We start from the raw sequence: 19,782 nt of genomic DNA, 5'->3' as shown, positions 1-19,782 counted from the left end.
TCCTAATGCCTTTAAACAAGCTCCAGCTCTGTCAGGGTTTGTATTACTCCTTCATCCTTTTTATACAAATTTCCTACTCAAGTTTCCAGTGGCATTCAAGTGGTGGTCAGGTTCAGTCTACGTGGACATTCATTCATTATTTTATGCAAAATGGCTTAGAACTGGTGCTGAATCCAGTCAGACAGTAACTCATAGCAGTGCTGACTGTGAAAAGAATATAAACTACAGATAGTTAACTTCATGTACATGCAGTGATTAGAAATAATGTGCAATTTTCTTAATACTTACAGGAAAGTCAAGGGCTCACAACAACAGCAATGCAAGAGGTCAGCGAATCAACTCGGGGCAACATAGGAACAAAAAACAGGTAGGAATTCTGGTGTATAATCCAAAATGTACACATTCACCACTAGAGGGAAGCACAGACCAGCTTTATATGAGCTGAGTGAGGCTCGACTTCTTTAGTTTATATGGTTTGTATTTGTAAAGTTTGCCTATATAAACTAATAGTAAATGTTGGTGTGTGTGTGTGTGTGTGATGGTTTAGCCTGTGAGGCTGGATTGCAAAGCTGCATCAGGGTCCATGCTGGAGAAAAGACCCGAGAAGAGTCCCACTAAAGCCAGGCAACCACGCAAAGTAGATCTCAGGGCTCGGTACTGGGCCTTCCTCTTTGATAACTTGCGCCGGGCCGTCGATGAGATCTACGTCATGTGTGAATCAGACCAGAGCGTTGTGGAGTGTAAGGTAGGAGCCTGATTATTTTTCTGCCCCAATAAAGGTTTTACATTTTTCAGAGTGCTGAATTGTCAGTTCCAAGCACATAGACTCGGTACAGACAGACATTCAGAATGGCATCTCGACACACTTCAATAAGCTTTATGATTATAGCTCACTTTCTTATCTGTTCATCCATTTGCCTGCTTTGGATCTGAAGGAAATTTGTACTATTTTCCATTTTGTCCGGGAAAACATGAAACATTTGCAGAGGATCATTTGAGAAGAAGCAGGACAGGAAATGTGTTCACAAAAAATGATTAAATCATAAAAAAATAATTCACTGGTCAGACACGACGACGGAAAGCATACACATGTTAACTGTGCAAAGAGATAGAGCCAGCGATAAGCAAATAAGTAAATGTTTATTTATATTCTCATTTCAGTCAAATATTTTGTGAAGTGTATCCACATTTATTTGATGTGTTCTTCAGCTTAAATATCCAGAATATTTGTGCAGGACCCAAGCTGCTTGTACTCAAGTAGCCCATGTTAAAAAAAAGAAAAAGTCTAAATAAAATAACTACACTGCATGTTTGATTTACTTTCTGTATTTGAATCCTTCTGAATGATGTTCATGCTGCAGTCAAACTGTGTTTCGATTGGGAGTGGACCGAGAGTTATTGCAAGCAGCCCACGAACATCACTTTTGGACAAACTCGCCCAAATGAACACCACTGAGATGGTGAACTCAACAGGGTTTGATTCACATGCACTAAATACTGCATATCTGCAAGCGCATGTTTCTCTGTAATTCATTCATATTTTAAACTCCGGAACAGCCAAAAACTTTTCACTGACTTCAAGATAACCCAATGCTCTAAGAAATATTCCTTGAGAAAGTTTTTGCACTGCCCTGCCAAAGCTAATCCACCAAGAAGGGAGTGCTGCCTAATTTCTATGGCATTTTCATGTTTTTTTTCTGCCCACTGCTAGGTCACTGAGAGGAAAGTCTGGCTGACCTCTCAATAAAGATCCCTGATAACCCCGTCTCTACTCTTCAGGAATGTGGATTGGGCTTTGGCAGTCAGCAGTCAATCAGATTTACTGCTACCCCACGGTCACGGAGGAAATGATGTCAGATACTGAAATGATTCTCAGAGTAAACTTCTTGAAAGGAATTACCCTTTGCAGGGCAAGTAGGACTTGGATATGAAAATAAGCAAAGAATGGTACGGTAGTCATATCACTCTGTGACCAGTAGAGGGAAATGAAGGCATAAGCCAGCTGGATATTTGTCTGTTTCCCTCCTCCTTTCAACATTCCTTTTGTTTTCTGGTTTGTGTCAGAGAAGGCTTTGAAGGTGCGCTGGTGAGAGAATTATCACTGGCTGCTCTCTAGGGCCTTCCTGTAGGGAGTGCAGATTGATGACGGTGTGTAAACAAAGTTCCCCGTACTCCTCCCCCATTTTTGTGTCTGTATGTGTGTATATATATATATATGTGTGTGTGTGTGTGTGTGTGTGTGTGTGTGTGTGTGTGTGGAGAGAGCAAGCCCAGGGCCTCAGACTGAGGGGTCTATCGGATGACGTCTGATAACAGAGAAACAGAAGAGGGGAGCCCTGGCGTACTTGTTACTTGGCCTTATAGGAGTAGGGGCAGCAGAAGGAGCAGGAGCCGTTAACTAAGCTAACACACACCAGTTAGCCACGCAGTCATTCCAACAGTGTTTAGTTGCCTGACCAGACCCATGTTACTCAGCGTCAGCTGCATGTAGCGCCAGCTAACATAAGTGTGGTGTGCACTGGCATGGCCATTCCTCCACACTCTGGCTGGTACACAGTGCTATAGTGCTTAATTAGGGTTCCTGCTCTTTATTCCTCTGTGTTCTGAGTTTGAGATTAGCATGTAATCTCGAATCATGATGAATATGTTGTATACTATAACCCACTGTACTGTTCATACTCCTACGTATGTACTGTATGGCTCGTAAATACAGGAGAAAGCAGTCTTGTAGCAGTCCTTCTGCCTCTGCACATGCCTGTGTATCACATAAACACACATTTCATGTTCCTCTTGTATGTTGACTTCAGTTCAGCCTTAACACAGTAACTCCAATGTGAACCACGATGATGAGTGAGATGTCAACTCAGTGATAAGATAGATTTGCACCTGGTTCGGTGATCCAGCATAAGGATATGACTGGAGGCAAAGTCATTATATAGAATGAACTGATACAAAAAAAGTGGTGTACTATTTTGTAGACAAAGTTTGCCAGAGGCATCTAGTTGAGTTTAGTGGTACACTATGCAGCTTAGGGGGAGAAATGTTCTACATGAACCTGCATCATTGTGGGGTGCTCATACAGCATCCTCAGCTACTGTGGGACATCTGAACATCATAGACCTGTGTGTTTGATTATTCATCCTATTCTAAAACTATGGGTACTATTAGTAGCAGTCTCCACCCTTTCTTCTGAGGCTTTTCAGTAGATTTTGGAACATGGCTGAAGGGATTTCTGCTGATTCAGCTGTAAAAGCATTACTGATGTCGGACAAGAAGGTCTGGCGCACAGTCAGCGTTCCAGTTCATCCCAAAGCTATTCAGTGGAGTTGAGGTCAGGGGTCTATGCAGGGCACTTGAGATTCACTCCAGCCTTGGCAAACCATGTGTTTGTGGATCTTGCTTTGTACACAGAGGCCTTGTCAAGCTGGAACATGTTTGAGCCTCTTAGTTTAAGTGAATGGAAATCTTAATGCAACAGTACATAAGGACATCCATACATAAGGATAGATAATTGTGTGCTTCTTATTGGCATCAGGTTCTGGAAGAGCCAGAAAGGGATGTGATGGTCAGGTGTCTACATACGTTTGGTCATCATTACAGAATATTGTGGGAAAGGGCAAGCAAGCAATAACTGCATGAAGGGGATTTAAATTATGCACTTGTGTATAACTACATGCAGTTCACTAATGCGTGTATTTATGTATTATGATGAGGAATTGTTGATGCCAGATTTGGTGGACCATATGGCATTACTACATTCTGTAGTGATTTCAGCATTATGGTAGGGTTCCAAAAAATACTATAAAAACCATTTTGGGCTTTGGGTGTAAATACAGATTGTTCAGCTTTAAGCGGGTAGAGAAAGTGCCGTTCTTTTACACCCACTAGTGTAGTTATATCGTTATATTTTATCAATTTTATTTAATCCAAATTCACTCTTTAACACTGGGGGATGTGGTAGCCTAGTGATTAAGACGTTGGACTACTGATCGGAAGGTCTTGAGTTCAAATCCCAGGTCCACCAAGCGGGAACTGCTGAGCCCCTGAGCAAGACCCTTAACCCTCAATTGCTCAGTTGTACAAACTGAAATAAACTGTCAGTCACTTTGGATAAGAGTGTTAAGATAACATTTAATGTATTATGCTGATTAGTAAAATGAGTACTAAAATATCTTGGTTATTTATTAGTACTACAGACTTTTTTTTTTATTATTATTAACTTTACAACAACAAAACACATTAGGTCAGAGAACTTAATAATTAAAATAACGTATTATTAATAGCTGGTTGTGATTTCCACCAGTGTAACAAAAATGGTAAAAAAATCTGAGAACCGCCAATATAGTATGCTGATAAAATCTTAACCAATGAGACACTATTACTTTACATAATAATAAGGTCACTAAAGTGTCATTTCTTCACGTGTACTTACTGTAAAATACACGAAAGGCTTTTAACAGATTACTCTAATGAATATCAAAAAAAATTATTGTGTAGATCTAAAAATGATTAAGACAATCCAATATTCTAAGCGAATTGATATGGCACATGAATATGATGAGGATAAAATAGACCTAAAATAGAATTAAGGTAGATTTTTATAATAAATGTATTCATTACATTAAGGAATCAATTTAAATTATTATTATTTTTCTATTTGCACCAAGCACCAGAATTCTTGGGGAAAAAATGCTTATCAGTTACTTAATTTATTGCTCTTTGTGTTATAGGCTACTTTTTTGTCAAAATGACAAGGAAATGTTTTATTGAAGCTGTTTTGTAATGCTTTATAAGCCTCTCGGAATGCACAACAGATCTCACCTTGAGGCAGCTTGGCTACAACAGCAGCCGATCATATTGGTTTCCACTCCTGTCCATCAAGAACATGAATCTGAGCCAGCGCTTGTGTGTTGAGAGATGCTGTTTCTGCTCACCATGATTGTAACGTGGTTATTTCAGTTGCTGTAGCATTCCTGGGTGTTTGTTTGTCTTTCACACCATGCTCTGTAAACTCTATCTTTAATGTACAACCCACCCCATCCCTGTCTGTTTATATGTAATATTACATTGCGTCTCAGCATGACACTTTTTTTTTTCACAGTGTCCCAGTCGTCTGTTTTTTTTTAGCAGTGTTGGTACAGTTAGTGAATCCTCCTGGCTCAACGGTGTGTTTTTATAGAGATTGTTGATGCAGTAGCAGGAACTGAGCCAGTTCTGTATTCTTTTTCTCTTACAGGTTTGATGTTCCAGCAAGATGATTTATCCTTATATTCCTTATAACGCCCACATCTTTAACCTGCAGCCCCACACCTAATTACTTCTTAGCAGGCTTTTCTTCAATCCCAACCCCTGATTTATACCACTACAACCTAGGACGTGTGTGTAGGAGAGAGAGAGAGAGAGGGAGAGAGAATGAGCATTCATTATTATGCAGGCTGTACACAAGAAGTGTCTCTAATATAAAAGAAAAAAATATATAATTTTAAAGCACACTCACAAACACACACAATTTGTTATAAACATGTATAACACTTTAGCCACCTTGCAATCTGAGAAAATGTTAAGTTTTGCAAATTATGTTATACTCTATCATAGGACCTTAATATATAGCTTGAAATTTCACTATTGTCCCTGTCCATGTCTCTGCCTGTGGTGTAACTTTGAGATCCTCCTTATTGTGACATCTAAAGAACAAATGGTTGAATGATTGCAGTATGGAAGTATGATTAGGTGAATTTCAAATTCTGATCAGTTCAGTTCAGTTCCTGGTTATAAACAGGCACAAGTTCACAAAGATCAGATGTGTAAAACGGCAACAGGTGTTGGTAGCGGACGCATGCCGTTTAACACTGTTGTTGAATTCTACTTGCTCAGTCGATTCATTCCTTCATAAATAAGAAGCAAGGAGGTCACTATATTTAAAGAAAAAAAAATAGGCGATGTGGTGATTGTAACTGTTTGTATCCGACAAGCTAAGATTTTAAGTCTTTACAAGACTCCTTGCTCATTCCATGTAAGCATGACCACCGAGTGCCAGCTCTGACCTCTGCGGCACACATCGCTCACTGGCTTCAGTCGTCTATTAACCAAATGTGCCGTGCAGCTTTCTTCTGAATTACTCCTCCCACCAGCCCACCCATTAATCTCACACACGTCTGTTTCACAGTGTCTCTGCTCTCCTTGTGCCTTCCAGTTCTTCTCATGTTTACTGGTGCTTCTGGACATTTACCTGTTCACACTAAAATAGTCTGCTGGAGATTCTAATTAGTTTTAGTTTTGAATTAAGAATAATTTTTGTTAGGATGGTCTGTGTTTGGCACTTGTATTTAAGGCACTAGGATCTTCTCTATGTGGCCCAGAGGATTAATGCTCAGCTTTGCAGCCACACTGTCTCAGATATCATGTCTTTCAGGGCAGGATTGGCAGAAGTTCTTGTGTTAGGCCGGGGTTGAAGGTCTGAAGTAATCCATGCTGGAGCAGGAATCCACGTTGAACTCTTGCTGCACGGCTTTGTTTAGGCTCAGGGATTCCCCAGAGTCACCCTCCCTCCCGCAGATCGAATGTCACGCAGACAATGAGATGCCGTCATCTGCCTCGCTCCCTTCGCCAGTAACTAGAAATGATTAGAGCCTCAATCAGATTTGCCAGCCCTCTCTTGCTAAACTAATTGGTAATTTCAGCTGCACCTCTTGTGGGGGACCAGCGAGGCAGCAAAGAGGGGTGGTGTTTTTTCCCTCCTTCCTTTTTGTCCTCTGTTGTCCTTTGTGAATGGAGTGATTCCTTGACTGTGCTCCAGTGGCTGTGACCCTTTTTCGATGCCCAAGCCTGTTTGTCTGCAGGAGCTGGAGGAGGTGGGGCAAGGTTTAGGGTTACAGGAGCCCCTCTGTTGGCCTGAAGATCAAGACCTCCACTGGGGCTCTGCTGTGACTTTGCGTCCTGTCTCTCCTGACTGGCTTCAGTAAAAGGCCTTTCAGATCAGCTGCAAAGGTCTGTGTTTCGGTCCCACGACAAGCTTGGCTCAAATTTTCATGAGACCGGGTGCTGAGGTGGAAAATCTTCTTTGACTTATTGGGACTGTTTAAAAAGTGTCTTCTCAGTAAATACTCATGCTTGATGTAAATACTGAAAAGGACAAAGCGCTGATAAAATACATATATTAAATTGCAATTAAGCTCCTTTTTTTGAAGTAATAACATAGTACAGAACTCTACACATGTATTGCTGAAATATTTATCAACATAACATCAGCTTAACAAATATTTGTATTTATTATCTTAGTAATTGTTTATTTTTTTAACATTATCATTAATACATTTATGTAGTGCTTTTTTAAATTCAAATAAAATAAAATATTTTAACGAAAAGTTTTTTTTAGTAAAGGAAATGGGTGTGGTGATGGGTGTGGCTTATCTGTAGTAAAGGAAATAGGTGCGGTTAACTTGCTGTAAGGTGAATGGGAAGGTGTTTTGTAAATGTATTTGTTTACTCTATGAATTCGAGTAAACAGGAAATTGAAAACTGGCACATGGTACATTTTGAAATGAAGAATTGAATAATATTAATAATATTCTGCTTTTTTATTTTAGGAAAGCTAGGAAAATTTTGGTTGTCATGATGGAAATAGTTTTTTAAATCAGGCCTCCATGTTTATCTTTATTGTCTTTATTGCCATTGACCCTTGCACAAAATAAAGAAATAAATATGTCCAAAAACCGTCTGAAACTATGAAGAAAATATGAGTTTCCCCAGTATAGTGATGCCTCTAATTTTTTGCATAAATAAACAGTATCATCAGTTTTCTTTCACTTGTGTCTGTTTAATTTTAGGAAGTTCTGATGATGTTGGACAACTACGTACGGGACTTTAAAGCGCTCATTGATTGGATCCAGCTGCAAGAGAAGCTAGAGAAAACTGATGCCCAAAACAGGTGATCTGTTCTACATATACACATTGGGGACTCTTTTACATCAGTGTTCCAGTTGCTGTGGATCAATAGGAACAGCTGTAATTTAAGGGGACCTGCCAGTTTATTGGTTTCTCTTTAACTGTGAATGGCTGAAATTACCACAACACCAACACAATACATTGATTAAGGAATAAACCCGAGCTTTTAAGTTGCTCCCCGAGTTTAGCAAAGACTCCTTATTGATCAAGTTTTGCACACGCTCTTGTTCCCCACAGTATGGAGTATAATTTACACTTTATTGGTGAGTGAAAAACGATCACTAGATGGATTTAAGCAGCTTTAAATTCCAGCAATCAGGTTTTACAAAATTGCAGTTAATATTTTATTTCTTGGTTAAAACCTCAGTTACGGGACGATTGTTTTGTATAAATTTGAAAATAATGACTGACTGTGTTGATGATCCTACCAGGCCTACATCTTTGGCATGGGAGGTTCGTAAGATGTCCCCTGGACGCCATGTCATGCCCAGTCCCTCAAAAGATCGACTTGTTCCATCTCCCAGTGTTCGCCGCACCCTTAATTTCGGGTAAGCCTTTTTCACTTATGTGCCGAACCCAAACCCCTGTTTCTTCACCATGAAAAGACAAACTCATGATGAGAGTTTAACCACAAGTCATTATCGCGTCCGACTTCCCACTAATTGAGACCATATTCTCGCTTAGCAAACAATGTCTAATGCCTGATATGGGGAAACTCCACTTCCTACATTAACGCTTGATATTTGTCTCTCTCCATTAGAGTGTGTGTGTGTGTGTGTGTGTGGTTTTAACTGGTAGTGTAAAAGGAAAAGGATTGATAATTCAATTAAAAGGTACTGAATAGCTAAATTAAGAAATCAATAGCAGATATGATACATAGAGAGCTCTGGCCTAAGGCTGGAGAGAAGATACGCATTGTCTGGAAGAGCTGTGAGATCGATCTGTGAGGCCCAAGCGTTTGTTTAATGTGATTTTTTTTTCCGGGTTTTTCCGCGGCTTCTCTCTGAGACAGTAGGAGGTGCAGATATGAGTGTGGTTGAAGACTGCTGAAGCATGAAGTTCAATACCTGCATTACACTGTAATCAGATGCCTCAGGAAATGGATATTGATCAAGCGGTGAGGCTGTTAGGCTGACCTGGTAGCTGTTGTCTGAATCCTCTGTTCTGGCTGATACAGGATGCTGTGAGTGTGTGATGTGCTCTCGTTACCGCTGACTGGTGTGGGGCAGAGGGTCCAAGTGGCCATCTCCTTACCCTGTCATTAGTCTCATAAACTCATTATAATTTAGTGAAACAGACAGCGATGTGCAAAATTCAAGATGATTTTTATTGTCAGCCCTTCCAAATAAACATATTCAGCGGGACATATCATGTCTCTGTGACCATAGTGCAACAGAGACCTCGGTATAGTGCTTCTGTATGGCAAAGGTAAATAGTGAAAGACAACCCATCTACACTACTTCAGTTTCATTAAACAGGACGGTACTGTAACAATAGTGGCAGGATCAGGACTAACCATGTGGCACTGCTGGAACAAATACTGGACAAATACCCTGCGAACATAACAATAAATAAAATGACATTAATATGGGTGCAGAAAACATCTCAAGAAGTCATGGATTTTTTTAAAGAATTTGTTAACCTGAGGCAACATTAAAACAAACCTTGGTTTTAGTTTCTCTCCTGTAGTTACAGAGGCATTGTAACTTTGCACTTTATTTATTTATTTATTTGCAGGTAATTTACTCATTTTTGGTCAAATATGCAAATGGTCCCAAACCTGGACTTGGGGTACCTCAAGTCCTGCAAATTTTAGTTTTTTGTTTTCTGTGTATTTGATTTAACTAATCAACTAATCAGCTAATCAGCAGTCCTTTCTGTGATGAATTGGTGTGGTGAAGTAAAAAAAAATGCTAAAACGTGCAATACTAGGGTTGGGAATTTCATAAAATGACTAACCCTTTTTAGGCATTAAAAAAAATTGGCAAGCAGTTACTAAAGCTTGCTTTGTATCAGTGTATTCACATGACAGAGTGTGTTGTACAACGAAGGTCATAAATTATGAAAATTGCACTACAGTGTAAATGTAAATGAAATGAGTGCTTTTCAATCAAATATTAGGACAAAGAACAGCGCAACTAAGTTTTGACACGTGACGCTCGGGTTCCGGCACACACTGCAAATTACAAACTCTGTAGATGAAAAGCTCTCAGAACATTGAAGGAACCTCAACTTACAGTATGTTGTGTATTTGTCCTGATGCCTCTATGTCTGAAATGTTTGAACAAGATGTTTGTGTGTTGTACAGGGGTCCTCCTCCCACTCTTGCCGTAGCATGCCTTTCTCACTCTGGACTCAGCTATGCTGACCGGGTGAAGTGCTCTCAGGCCCTGCCCGTGCCCAACCAGAGCGTTTCAGTTCCCACAGAGAAACCAGGTCAGCTCTATCTACACTTTAGACTGCAGACACAAAGATCACTTATGAAGGCAAACCTTTTTGTGCATTTTGTGTTATTGTAGTCATTATAACTGCCTGCTTGTTCTGCATCGTGTGCATGTCTGGTGTTTATCATCAGGCAAAAAAGATGCTGAAGGCTGGGAGACAGTGCAGCGGGGCCGCTCCATGAAGCCTCGTGCCATTGCAATGGTGGCCAAGGTCAGCCCTGTGCTGGCCCACGTCAACCTCAAAAATGTGAGTGATAAAGAGAATCAGCTACAGGACAAAATGCAGAGACCAGAGGAGCAGCAGGGGGACAGCAAGCTCATCTCCCCAGAGCAAAACCCAGAGTGTGAGAAGGCCTCTGTCCTCGAGGTAGTGACGTCAACCAGCACCCCCACCCATCAATAATTCAGCAGCAGAAGGAAGAGTTGAGGGCTCTGTAACGTTAGAGTTTATATGCCCCCTCTGTTTGTGTTTTGGGCTGTTCACAGACACACAGTCCAGACAGAGCCGTATCAGTTGATCAGGCATTGATTTTTGTACATACGTTGTGAGACCACAGAGTTAGAAATATCATATGAGGTCTTATGAAATATGTATAGATTCTGTGTTGTGCATTGCACTTGTGCACGCATGTGCTGCCACCAGTATTAGTTTAAGACATGTTTGCATGTTATCTTTTCAATTTTTAATTGTGTTGCTACATATTTCATGCTATTGCATGTAACAACATTTTTTTCCAGCATGTTATGTTTGCTCAGCTGCATGTTTCATTATTTATATTGCTGTTTACATGTCTGATCATCTTTTTCCATGAAGGTCTCTGGGAAGAATGCAGACAGTGTGCTTGTTTGTAAATGTCTATGTAAAGATGTGTATATATGTGTGTGTGTGTGTGTATGTGTTAATGCAGCCCTCATCAGACAGTGACCAACAGTCTAGCCAGAACGTGCCAACCCCTTTATCCGAGTCCCCACTAGCTCCTTCTTCCCCACAATCCCCAACCTCAACTCCAGCTCTAGCTCCTCCTCCATCATCTGCACAGTCAGAGGAGCCTGGAGCTGGACTGGTTGGAGGGGAGCAGGAGCCAGCGGGGGCAGCATGCTGGGTCACGGCACCATCTGCTGCTGAAGAAGGAGCAGCAGTGACAGCATCGGCGACCCAAATTCCCTTGGCAGAAGTGAAACTGGAGAGCATGCTGGACCCCACAGAGCTTTCCACTGTGAGTGCTGAGAGACACAAGCCGGGAGTTTAGCTCTCGCCTAAACAACCTCAATCTCAAAAACCTCTAGCCACAGCAGCATAACTGCCCCCTCTTTACCAAGCCTTGCATAGTCAGCATCAGGTTTTTTCACATCTGTGGCCACAGAAGTCTTCTCTGTGGCTTTTAGAGGGCACCAGTGTCACACACTTAGCTGTTAGTATTATGGGTGTTAGTTGTTTGGTCAGACCTCGTGGTTGATGTGTGTAAGTACCGGAGGTGTTTGGGGCATCAATATACTAGATGTTCGTATATACTACCAGTCACAAGTTTGGACACTTGTAAAAAAATTTGTGAAAACAATGCTAATTTCTGAACTAAAATATATTTCTACATATTTTACATATTTCTAACCAAGTAGATTAGACTCAAATCAAATAGTTTTCCCAATAGTTTCCAACACAGCCAAGCGTTTAGTGTGTAAAATGTAATGAGGAGAAGTGTTGAAATGTTTTGAATTGTTTAACGGTTTTCTTTGTCATGGCAGAATTATAATTGTTCTAAAACCAGTAAAAATCTTTCTATGAGCAGATGTTGGTCTTACACATTTTAAAATACAATAACGTGATGAGAGGAGAAGAGCGATAGAAAAGAGATGTATATGTGTTAATTACAGATTTGCTGCAATTCTGGTGGAATGACAAGCAACAAGTGCCTTCTCAAGTTCCAATGTTTTTTTAAAGATTGCTATGGTAGTGTCAGTGAGTTCGAACTGTGAACAAAAGCTAGGCTTGCCTGGTCTTGTTTGTGTAGTGGTGTTGATTCACAGGCACTTGAACAAGCTGAAGTCTCAGATTGCTTTCTGTAACATACTTTGTCCCGAGCCCTCTGACCTGCCAATCCATTATGATATTTAAAGGATTTTCAACAGAAAAGCCCACAAGCGCTGAGCTCTTTCTGCTTAATGAGAGTAAAATGACATCTCAGTGGATGAGGGTATGAATGCTGAGTGTATGTCAAGTGCATGCCATCGTCACTTTACTGTGTTTGATTTATAAAAGTTATACAGGCATGTGTTCCAGTCAGTAATGTTTTCTGCAGAGCTGTTCTACCTCACTATACACTGCGTTTCCTTTCTGCCACATGTAACCTCTCAGGGGTTAATTAAGGCTTAAGCCTCCCTTCTCTCTGCCTGAGCTACTGTCATCCATTTCTCAACAGCACACCAAAAGCCTGTCTGAAACGATAGAGATGGATGGCACATAAATGGCGTTGGGGGACCAGATCATAGAGGAACCTGGTCTTGCTGATACAGAGGTCCAGACACCACCTTTCTGGGTGGCTGAGATAAGCCAAGCTCTGTTTAGACTCCTGCCTGAGACTAACAGGCACAGTGTTGAGAGAAATCTCTCTCCCATTATGCTCATTAGGATGAAGTGACACACTGATCCCAGTTCTGCTAGGGCTCCATCATGTTGCATGCATGGTGCTCCCGAACTGACACTCGGCGTACTGCTCACTCGCCAGTGTCAGAAGCCGAGGTCAAGTGCCAGGGTTCAACTGGGATTCTTTTACAAAATATTCCAATAATTTGCTAATCATCAAGAGTAACGCAAACTCACAGGTGCATTAAGACAGGCTCGAGCTACCGAAAAAAAAAAAAAAGTTGTGAGTTCAAATTCTGGCACCGCCATGCTGCCACGGTTGGGCCTGTAACTTTCATCTGCTCAGCTTAATAGTAAATCACTTTGGATAAAAAACGTCTGCCAACAGATTAAGTGGAAATGGAAAATTACCTCAAAGGAATATACATCACTCTGTTGCAAAAGCTGCTGATGTGGACTTTTAAGAGATGATCACTATTGTAAAGTATAAACAGTAAGTCCTTGCCTTAGTACATGCTTCGGTCTTCCTCCTAGTGGTTGTCTCATGCATGACTTTGGTATGCTTCCCTGTGTGTGGTTTTTGTGATTGATCGTGTTTATGGTTCCTGCCTGTGTTTTTTTTTTTTTTTTTTTTTACTTTAATTTTAATTATGTTTAATTTATTCAGTGATTTATTATTATTTTATTTTACTACAGCACTGCTTAGTATCAAAATTTCAGAGTATATACTTGGCCAAAATTTTGAAACAAGTTCCATACATTGAGATGAATTGGATTGAGCTAGTGGCATGCGTTGAGGCGCTTGGTGTGATCAACTTGGCAGGGCTGCTGTGACTTGTTCTGCAATGTGTTGGCCTTGTGAGTGATTTCTCCTGCTCATGTTCAGCCCCAATCCATGGCTGAAGTGCTGGCTAAGAAGGAGGAGTTGGCCGATCGGCTGGAGAAGGCTAACGAGGAAGCTATCGCCAGTGCCATCGCTGAGGAGGAGCAACTCACCCGAGAGATCCAGGCTGAAAACAATGAACTGGAGAGGGACAATGAAAGTGATTTTTCTGTGAGGAAACTGACACACCTCCTCATACCTCAGTATTTATTTAATTTCACACTGATTTTCTTACTAAATTCATTTTTAACATAGGTCGGCATTGGAAGCGGGGGCTGTGGACTCAACTTAGAGTGGAGTGAGGTGTTGGCTGACTATGAAGGTACTGCTTTTGTTTTCTAAAACAAAAGCGACTATGTGTGTGTTTGTGTGTGAGAGAGAGTCAGTATGTGTCTTGATTTGTTGTTTCTCCTGGTATATGCAGCCCGAGAACCCTGGCGTCAGAGCACCTCTTGGGGGGACATGGTGGAGGAGGAACCAGCTCGACCTCCTGGCCACGGCATCCACATGCACGAGAAGCTCTCTTCACCCTCACGCAAAAGGTACTGCAGTCCATTGCATAGTCTCCAGATAAAGTGGTACCTATCAGTTTGTTATATATCAGCCATCTCTTAGCATGAGTCAGCAGGCAGCATAAATCAGAGGAGTTTGAGTAATGATTTTGTCTATACATACTATTGCTATGTCAATAAAAAAATGTCTTTTAACTAGAGTAATGATTGGCTTCATATTTTACACTCTCTAAACTGCTCTGCTTGAGCTCTATTTTAAGAATAAATTAAGTATTAATGTCTAAGTCCTGTCTTAAAAAACAACACTTTTGGCAGCAGGTGGAAGAAATTTTAAACGCAGCTTTTTTGTTGGCAGAACCATCGCAGAGTCCAAGAAGAAACACGAAGAGAAGCAGCTTAAAGCTCAGCAGCTGCGAGACAAGATGAGGGAGGAGAAGAGCCACAAGCTGCAAAAACTTTTAGAGAGAGTGAGTCTTGGCTATATCTTGTCCAGGTGGATTGCGCTGGAATAGCACAGCAACAATAACGTCCTGGCTCATCTGTTGTAGTGAAATAGGCCTCTGAGGCTGTTACATCAAACAAGTGCATGACACTGAAATCATTTTCATCAGCCGCTCTCGAACTGGTTTATTTGGGTTTCTTCCATTCTGAATGAGATGACAGAAACAATCTTGCATATTTACATGCCAATGCCTGTAGGAGAATATTATCATGTGATATGCTTTTAGAAAGTAGGTGTTAAGAACACAAGCTTGTGATGAAAGAGATTGAAAGATTTTTGGATCATGATCTGAATGTCGTTCTCCCTTTCTATATGCTCTCTCTCTCTATCTCTCTCTCTCTCTCTTTTTTCTCTCTCTCTCTTTTTTTCTCTCTCTGTCTCTTTCACTACTTTGTTGTCTCTGCTCTCTCTTACTTGGATTCTCAATCTTGGCTACAGCTTGCTCTTGCTTGCTTGCACACTCTCTCTGTCTCTCTCTCTGTCTCTCTTTCTCTCTCTCTCTCTCTCTCTCTCAGTGTTGTTGAACATAAAAACATTTTCATTACCTGGAAAGAGACTTTTTGCTGTCTGTCTCACCTCTGACTTATAGGAGAAAGAAGTGAGGAAGTGGAAAGAAGAGCTGCTAGATCAGAGGAGGAGGATGATGGAAGAGAAGCTGCTCCATGCAGAGTTTAAGCGAGAGTTGCAGCTCCAAGCCATTGTGAAGAAGGCACAGGAAGAGGAGGCAAAGGTGAGGATGTCACAGACTTTTTAGGCTGCCTGTGTAGTGCAGCATGTAGAGTTGCTGCCACACAGCTCCAGGGTCTAATCTTGTGCTCGGGTTGCTGTCTGTGCACATGTTCTCACTGTGTCTGTGTGAGTTACTGCTCCTGATCACTCACTCCCACCTCTCTGTAGTATGTTAGCAGGTGGATTGTCTGTGCTAAAGTGCCTCTAGGGTGCGTGTGTGCTCGCGTGTGTGTGTGTGCATGTGCGTGTGCGTGTGCGCGTGCGTGCGTGTGTGTCCTTTAATGGATCACCTTGCTGTCTTACAAAGTTTCTAGTTTCCAAGATCATCTCACAAAGATAACGTGATAATAAACATGACACAGCTGACTACAGTGAAATAAAGGGTGATGATTGATTAAATCATTTTGAACTGAAATCATGGTCACTTTTGCAGGTTAATGAGATTGCATTCATAAACACGTTGGAGGCTCAGAATAAGAGGCATGACATGTTTGCCAAGCTGAAGGAGTATAAACAGCGACTCAACGAGCTACAAGAGGAGCGTCAAAGGAGGCAGGAGGAGAAGCAGGCCAGAGATGAAGCTGTGCAGGTTGGATGTTTAAATGATCTTAGCTGTTAGCTTTTAATATTTAATACATCTACTTTCTCAGTATACCTTCTTTTCTGTCGCTTTTTTATTAATCATGATAAATGTGTGTGTCTACTAGGAACGTAAGCGCGCTCTGGAGGCAGAGCGGCAGGCACGGGTGGAGGAGCTCCTGATGAAGAGAAGAGAACAGGAGGCACGGATAGAGCAGCAGCGGCAAGAGAAGGAGAGGGCGAGGGAGGATGCGGCCCGTGAGAGAGCAAGGTCTGATTAATCAGTGTGCTCACTGGTATCACTGGTATCAATATAACAATTCTACAGCATAATATAGTTTCCATAACCAGTATCATATTGTTAAAAAGAAACGATTGCTGAGTCTGACAAACTCAAAATCCCTTCCACACCTATCCCTGATTTTTTTTGTTATGTTTCTAATTAATCCTTGTGTTCCCAGTATGCATGTTTCAATATACTGTTAATGTAGAGAATTAATTAACATAATGTTTGCAAAGTGCAAATCTGAGGACAAAGCAATATTGTTATTACTTGTTGTACAGCTTGGAGGGGTAGTTCAAAAATAGCTGGGCTCTAGATAAAATCCTTGTCGACGCCGACAACTAGTGGACTTCCTTGCACATTAGGACACATCAGATTCCCTGTGAAAAGAATTGTGCAGCTCCTGTTCATATCTGTGTTTGTAATCAGGGAATCACTGGTTAAGAACTTGGAACTGCTCAAAAGGTCATGAGTTCAATTCCCACCACTGCCAAGCTCCTACTGTTGGGCCCTTGAGCAAGGCTCTTAACCCTCAAGTGCTCAGTTGCTCTGTATGAGGACGTCTGCCAAATGCCATAAATATTAAATTGAATCATTTAAAACATTATCTAATAATTCATTTTTAGTTACATCACTATAAATATACTGTGGCTGCCTGCATCCTAGTAGTCTGAGTGATCATTTCACAAGATGCATCCAATCCTGTTCACATCAAGATATCATGTCTTTAGTTCTGCTCTTAAATTTTATTTTATATATATATATGTATATATATATATATATATATATATATATATATATATATATATACATATATTTTTTTTTAAGAGTAAACAATAGCATGTTAGTTTTGTTTTACTTCTTTTCCTAAATGGTAGTAAGAAAGCAGTGTATCCTTTGGGGTTGAGGGGCAATTTAGAGCGCCAGGAATGACCTGTGGAGTCAGCGGTGGAACAATACTATGTAAAATATCATCTGATATCGTATATTGAAAGTGTGTGTGTTCTCTGTAGAGACCGCGAGGAGCGCATGGCTGCCCTGAGTGCAGCTCAGCAGGAGGCCATGGAAGAACTGCAGAAGAAGATTCAAATGAAGGCAACTTGCTTCTGATTTCTTCCCATGTCAGCAGGGTGTTTTCTATTCAGTAGTCCTGGTTCTGACAGGTTGTCTCTTTTTACACCTACTGCCTACAGCATGACGAGAGCAGCCGCAGACACATGGAGCAGATCGAGCAGAGAAAAGAGAAGGCGGCCGAGCTGAGCAGCGGCAGACACGCCAACACCGACTATGCTCCCAAACTCACTCCGTACGAGTGCAAGAAGCAGTGCTCCCTTTGCGGTGTTGTGGTGAGGGAATCTCTTCACTTTCACATTTCTAACACTATTTGGGCTTTCTATGTTATACCACAGTGCTAATTGTTACTATAGTAACAGGTCGTTCACAGGTATCGAAAAATTTTAATTCAGATTGAAAATTCATCGGTCACATACACAACCATACACAACTTTTTCTTTTCACTGTGCATATAATAAAAATATAATATGAGAGGAATTCTAAAAAAAATAGAAGTTAATTATACAGATAGGAAAGGTAAAAAATGTATAGAAAATCTTAAAATATAATATTTGTGTACATAGATATGAGTAGACATTGTTATTATTGTCCTTGTTGAAGGCTTGAAAGGTCTCTGGGAAGAAGCTTGTCTTCATTCTCTCCGTTGATGGCCTTCAGGGAGAAGAAGCACTTCCTTGACCACAATCGAGAGAAGAGTCCATTGTTCAGATGATTGAAACTTAATAGTATCAGATCTCTCGTCTTTATTTAACAAGAGAAAAATATTATTGTTGATATAACGAAGGTTTAACGTTTATGGACGTATGGAGTCTCCGGTAATCGTTGGCAAAGGGCAAAGGGCTGTTATAAAAGATGAATAAAATATGACCCATTTTTATTTATATATTTATATTCATAACCACACACCCCACAGGGTTCAATGTTCAGATATACCCATGATACAGTAATCTGTGATTTGCCGCTCAGTTTGTTTCAGCAATCAGAAGTTGATTTTGGATCACTTTACACATGGCTTCACATTGTCCTGGAGTTTAAACTCTAGTAGCGTGGTTGCTTTCTGGTGGTGGTTTTAGCAGGCAGCGTCCGGAAAAGTGCTGAGTGCTGTTTAATTGGGAAGATGTCACAAGGCATTCAAATGAGCATTTAACTGCATTAATTAAACATGAACTTTGCTTGGAGATTTATGACTGGTCATATGAACATGCTTTCCCAGTGACAGGCAGCAAATCAGCATGCAGGCACATTTATCTGCAGCAGGTCTGGCTTTCATAGCATCGAGGCCCAGACACCTTGGGGCTTCAAACAGACGTCAGATTAAGCGCTCAGGGAGAATGAAATCTTGTTAAAATGTCAGATGACCTTGGCCAGTCAGTGACTCCAGCCATCATCTTTAGGTCAGAGGGAAGCACTCTGCTTAATGACATTAAACACAGGCCATCGTGCTTGGGCTCCCATCCAAAACCAAGAGACAAACAATGCTAGTCGTCTTATAACAGTCCTCGTTTACCTGCATCTCCACTTTGTCATCAGTTTCACTTTCTATAATCAGGTTTATGGAATCATGTGTTAAATAATATTTTATACATGGCCAGTGTAAAAGGGTGAGAATTGCCCGTGTCAATGAAAGCACAAGTGTTGAAATATGATCCAAGAACCAAAAAAAATCGAGACAGCGCCTGAGGCTCAAAATGGCGGTAAAGTTTAAACAGATTCTTTAGGCTCTCTGTGTGCCGTTATGCGTATCCTATCTTATGTTCTGGCTTTTATAAGCCGTATTATGCTATTTTGCAGATGTCAGTCATGATTTGCGGATTAAATTTTACTTTGAAGTGAGCTTTTGATTGTAACAATCGTTTCGTTATTCGAGAGCTGCAGCGGTAAGGTGAAGAATATGCTAGCATATTGCGAGCTTGACACTGTTGCCTAAGCCATTGGGATCTCGTTCCCACCTGGCTTCCTTTGGAATTGTTTTCCTGTGATTGACCTTCAACCTGTGTGTTTGTAGATCACCTCCGAGGTGCACCTGTTCAGTCACACCAAGGGCAAGAGGCACCAGCAGGCAGTGAGGGAGAGCAGCAGCATCCAGGGAAGAGAGCTGTCGGACGAGGAGGTGGTAAGTAGACACTTAAACTGTTTCCAGACCTAGCTAGTGGCATGGAAACAAATAGGTACATAACACAACCATCTAACATAATCTCACGCCATCTAATACAACGTCATAATATACTTAACATATTTCGTTAATGTTCCT

At 41.0% G+C, this 19,782-nt stretch overlaps 1 protein-coding gene across 3 annotated transcripts in view; it reads left to right on the top strand.

Moving 5' to 3' along the window:
• Window positions 1-19,782, top strand: part of scaper (S-phase cyclin A-associated protein in the ER) — an 87,243-nt gene that overhangs the window by 15,422 nt on the left and 52,039 nt on the right. For all 3 annotated transcript variants that reach the window (XM_060886433.1, XM_060886434.1, XM_060886436.1), the window contains exons 3-19: window positions 291-367; window positions 548-745; window positions 7,827-7,927; window positions 8,376-8,492; window positions 10,253-10,380; window positions 10,520-10,755; window positions 11,297-11,605; window positions 13,856-14,023; window positions 14,108-14,174; window positions 14,277-14,394; window positions 14,720-14,831; window positions 15,456-15,596; window positions 16,029-16,184; window positions 16,303-16,445; window positions 17,471-17,552; window positions 17,651-17,803; window positions 19,537-19,644. In XM_060886433.1, the coding sequence (XP_060742416.1) occupies window positions 291-367; window positions 548-745; window positions 7,827-7,927; window positions 8,376-8,492; window positions 10,253-10,380; window positions 10,520-10,755; window positions 11,297-11,605; window positions 13,856-14,023; window positions 14,108-14,174; window positions 14,277-14,394; window positions 14,720-14,831; window positions 15,456-15,596; window positions 16,029-16,184; window positions 16,303-16,445; window positions 17,471-17,552; window positions 17,651-17,803; window positions 19,537-19,644 (2,414 nt within the window). The remainder of the gene's footprint in view (window positions 1-290; window positions 368-547; window positions 746-7,826; window positions 7,928-8,375; window positions 8,493-10,252; window positions 10,381-10,519; window positions 10,756-11,296; window positions 11,606-13,855; window positions 14,024-14,107; window positions 14,175-14,276; window positions 14,395-14,719; window positions 14,832-15,455; window positions 15,597-16,028; window positions 16,185-16,302; window positions 16,446-17,470; window positions 17,553-17,650; window positions 17,804-19,536; window positions 19,645-19,782) is intronic.

The sequence above is a fragment of the Tachysurus vachellii genome, chromosome 14 (genome assembly GCF_030014155.1).
Source record: "Tachysurus vachellii isolate PV-2020 chromosome 14, HZAU_Pvac_v1, whole genome shotgun sequence".
Lineage (NCBI taxonomy): Eukaryota > Metazoa > Chordata > Actinopteri > Siluriformes > Bagridae > Tachysurus > Tachysurus vachellii.
Note: the sequence above shows the minus strand (reverse complement) of the source record. Positions and strands in the feature narration are given on the sequence as shown.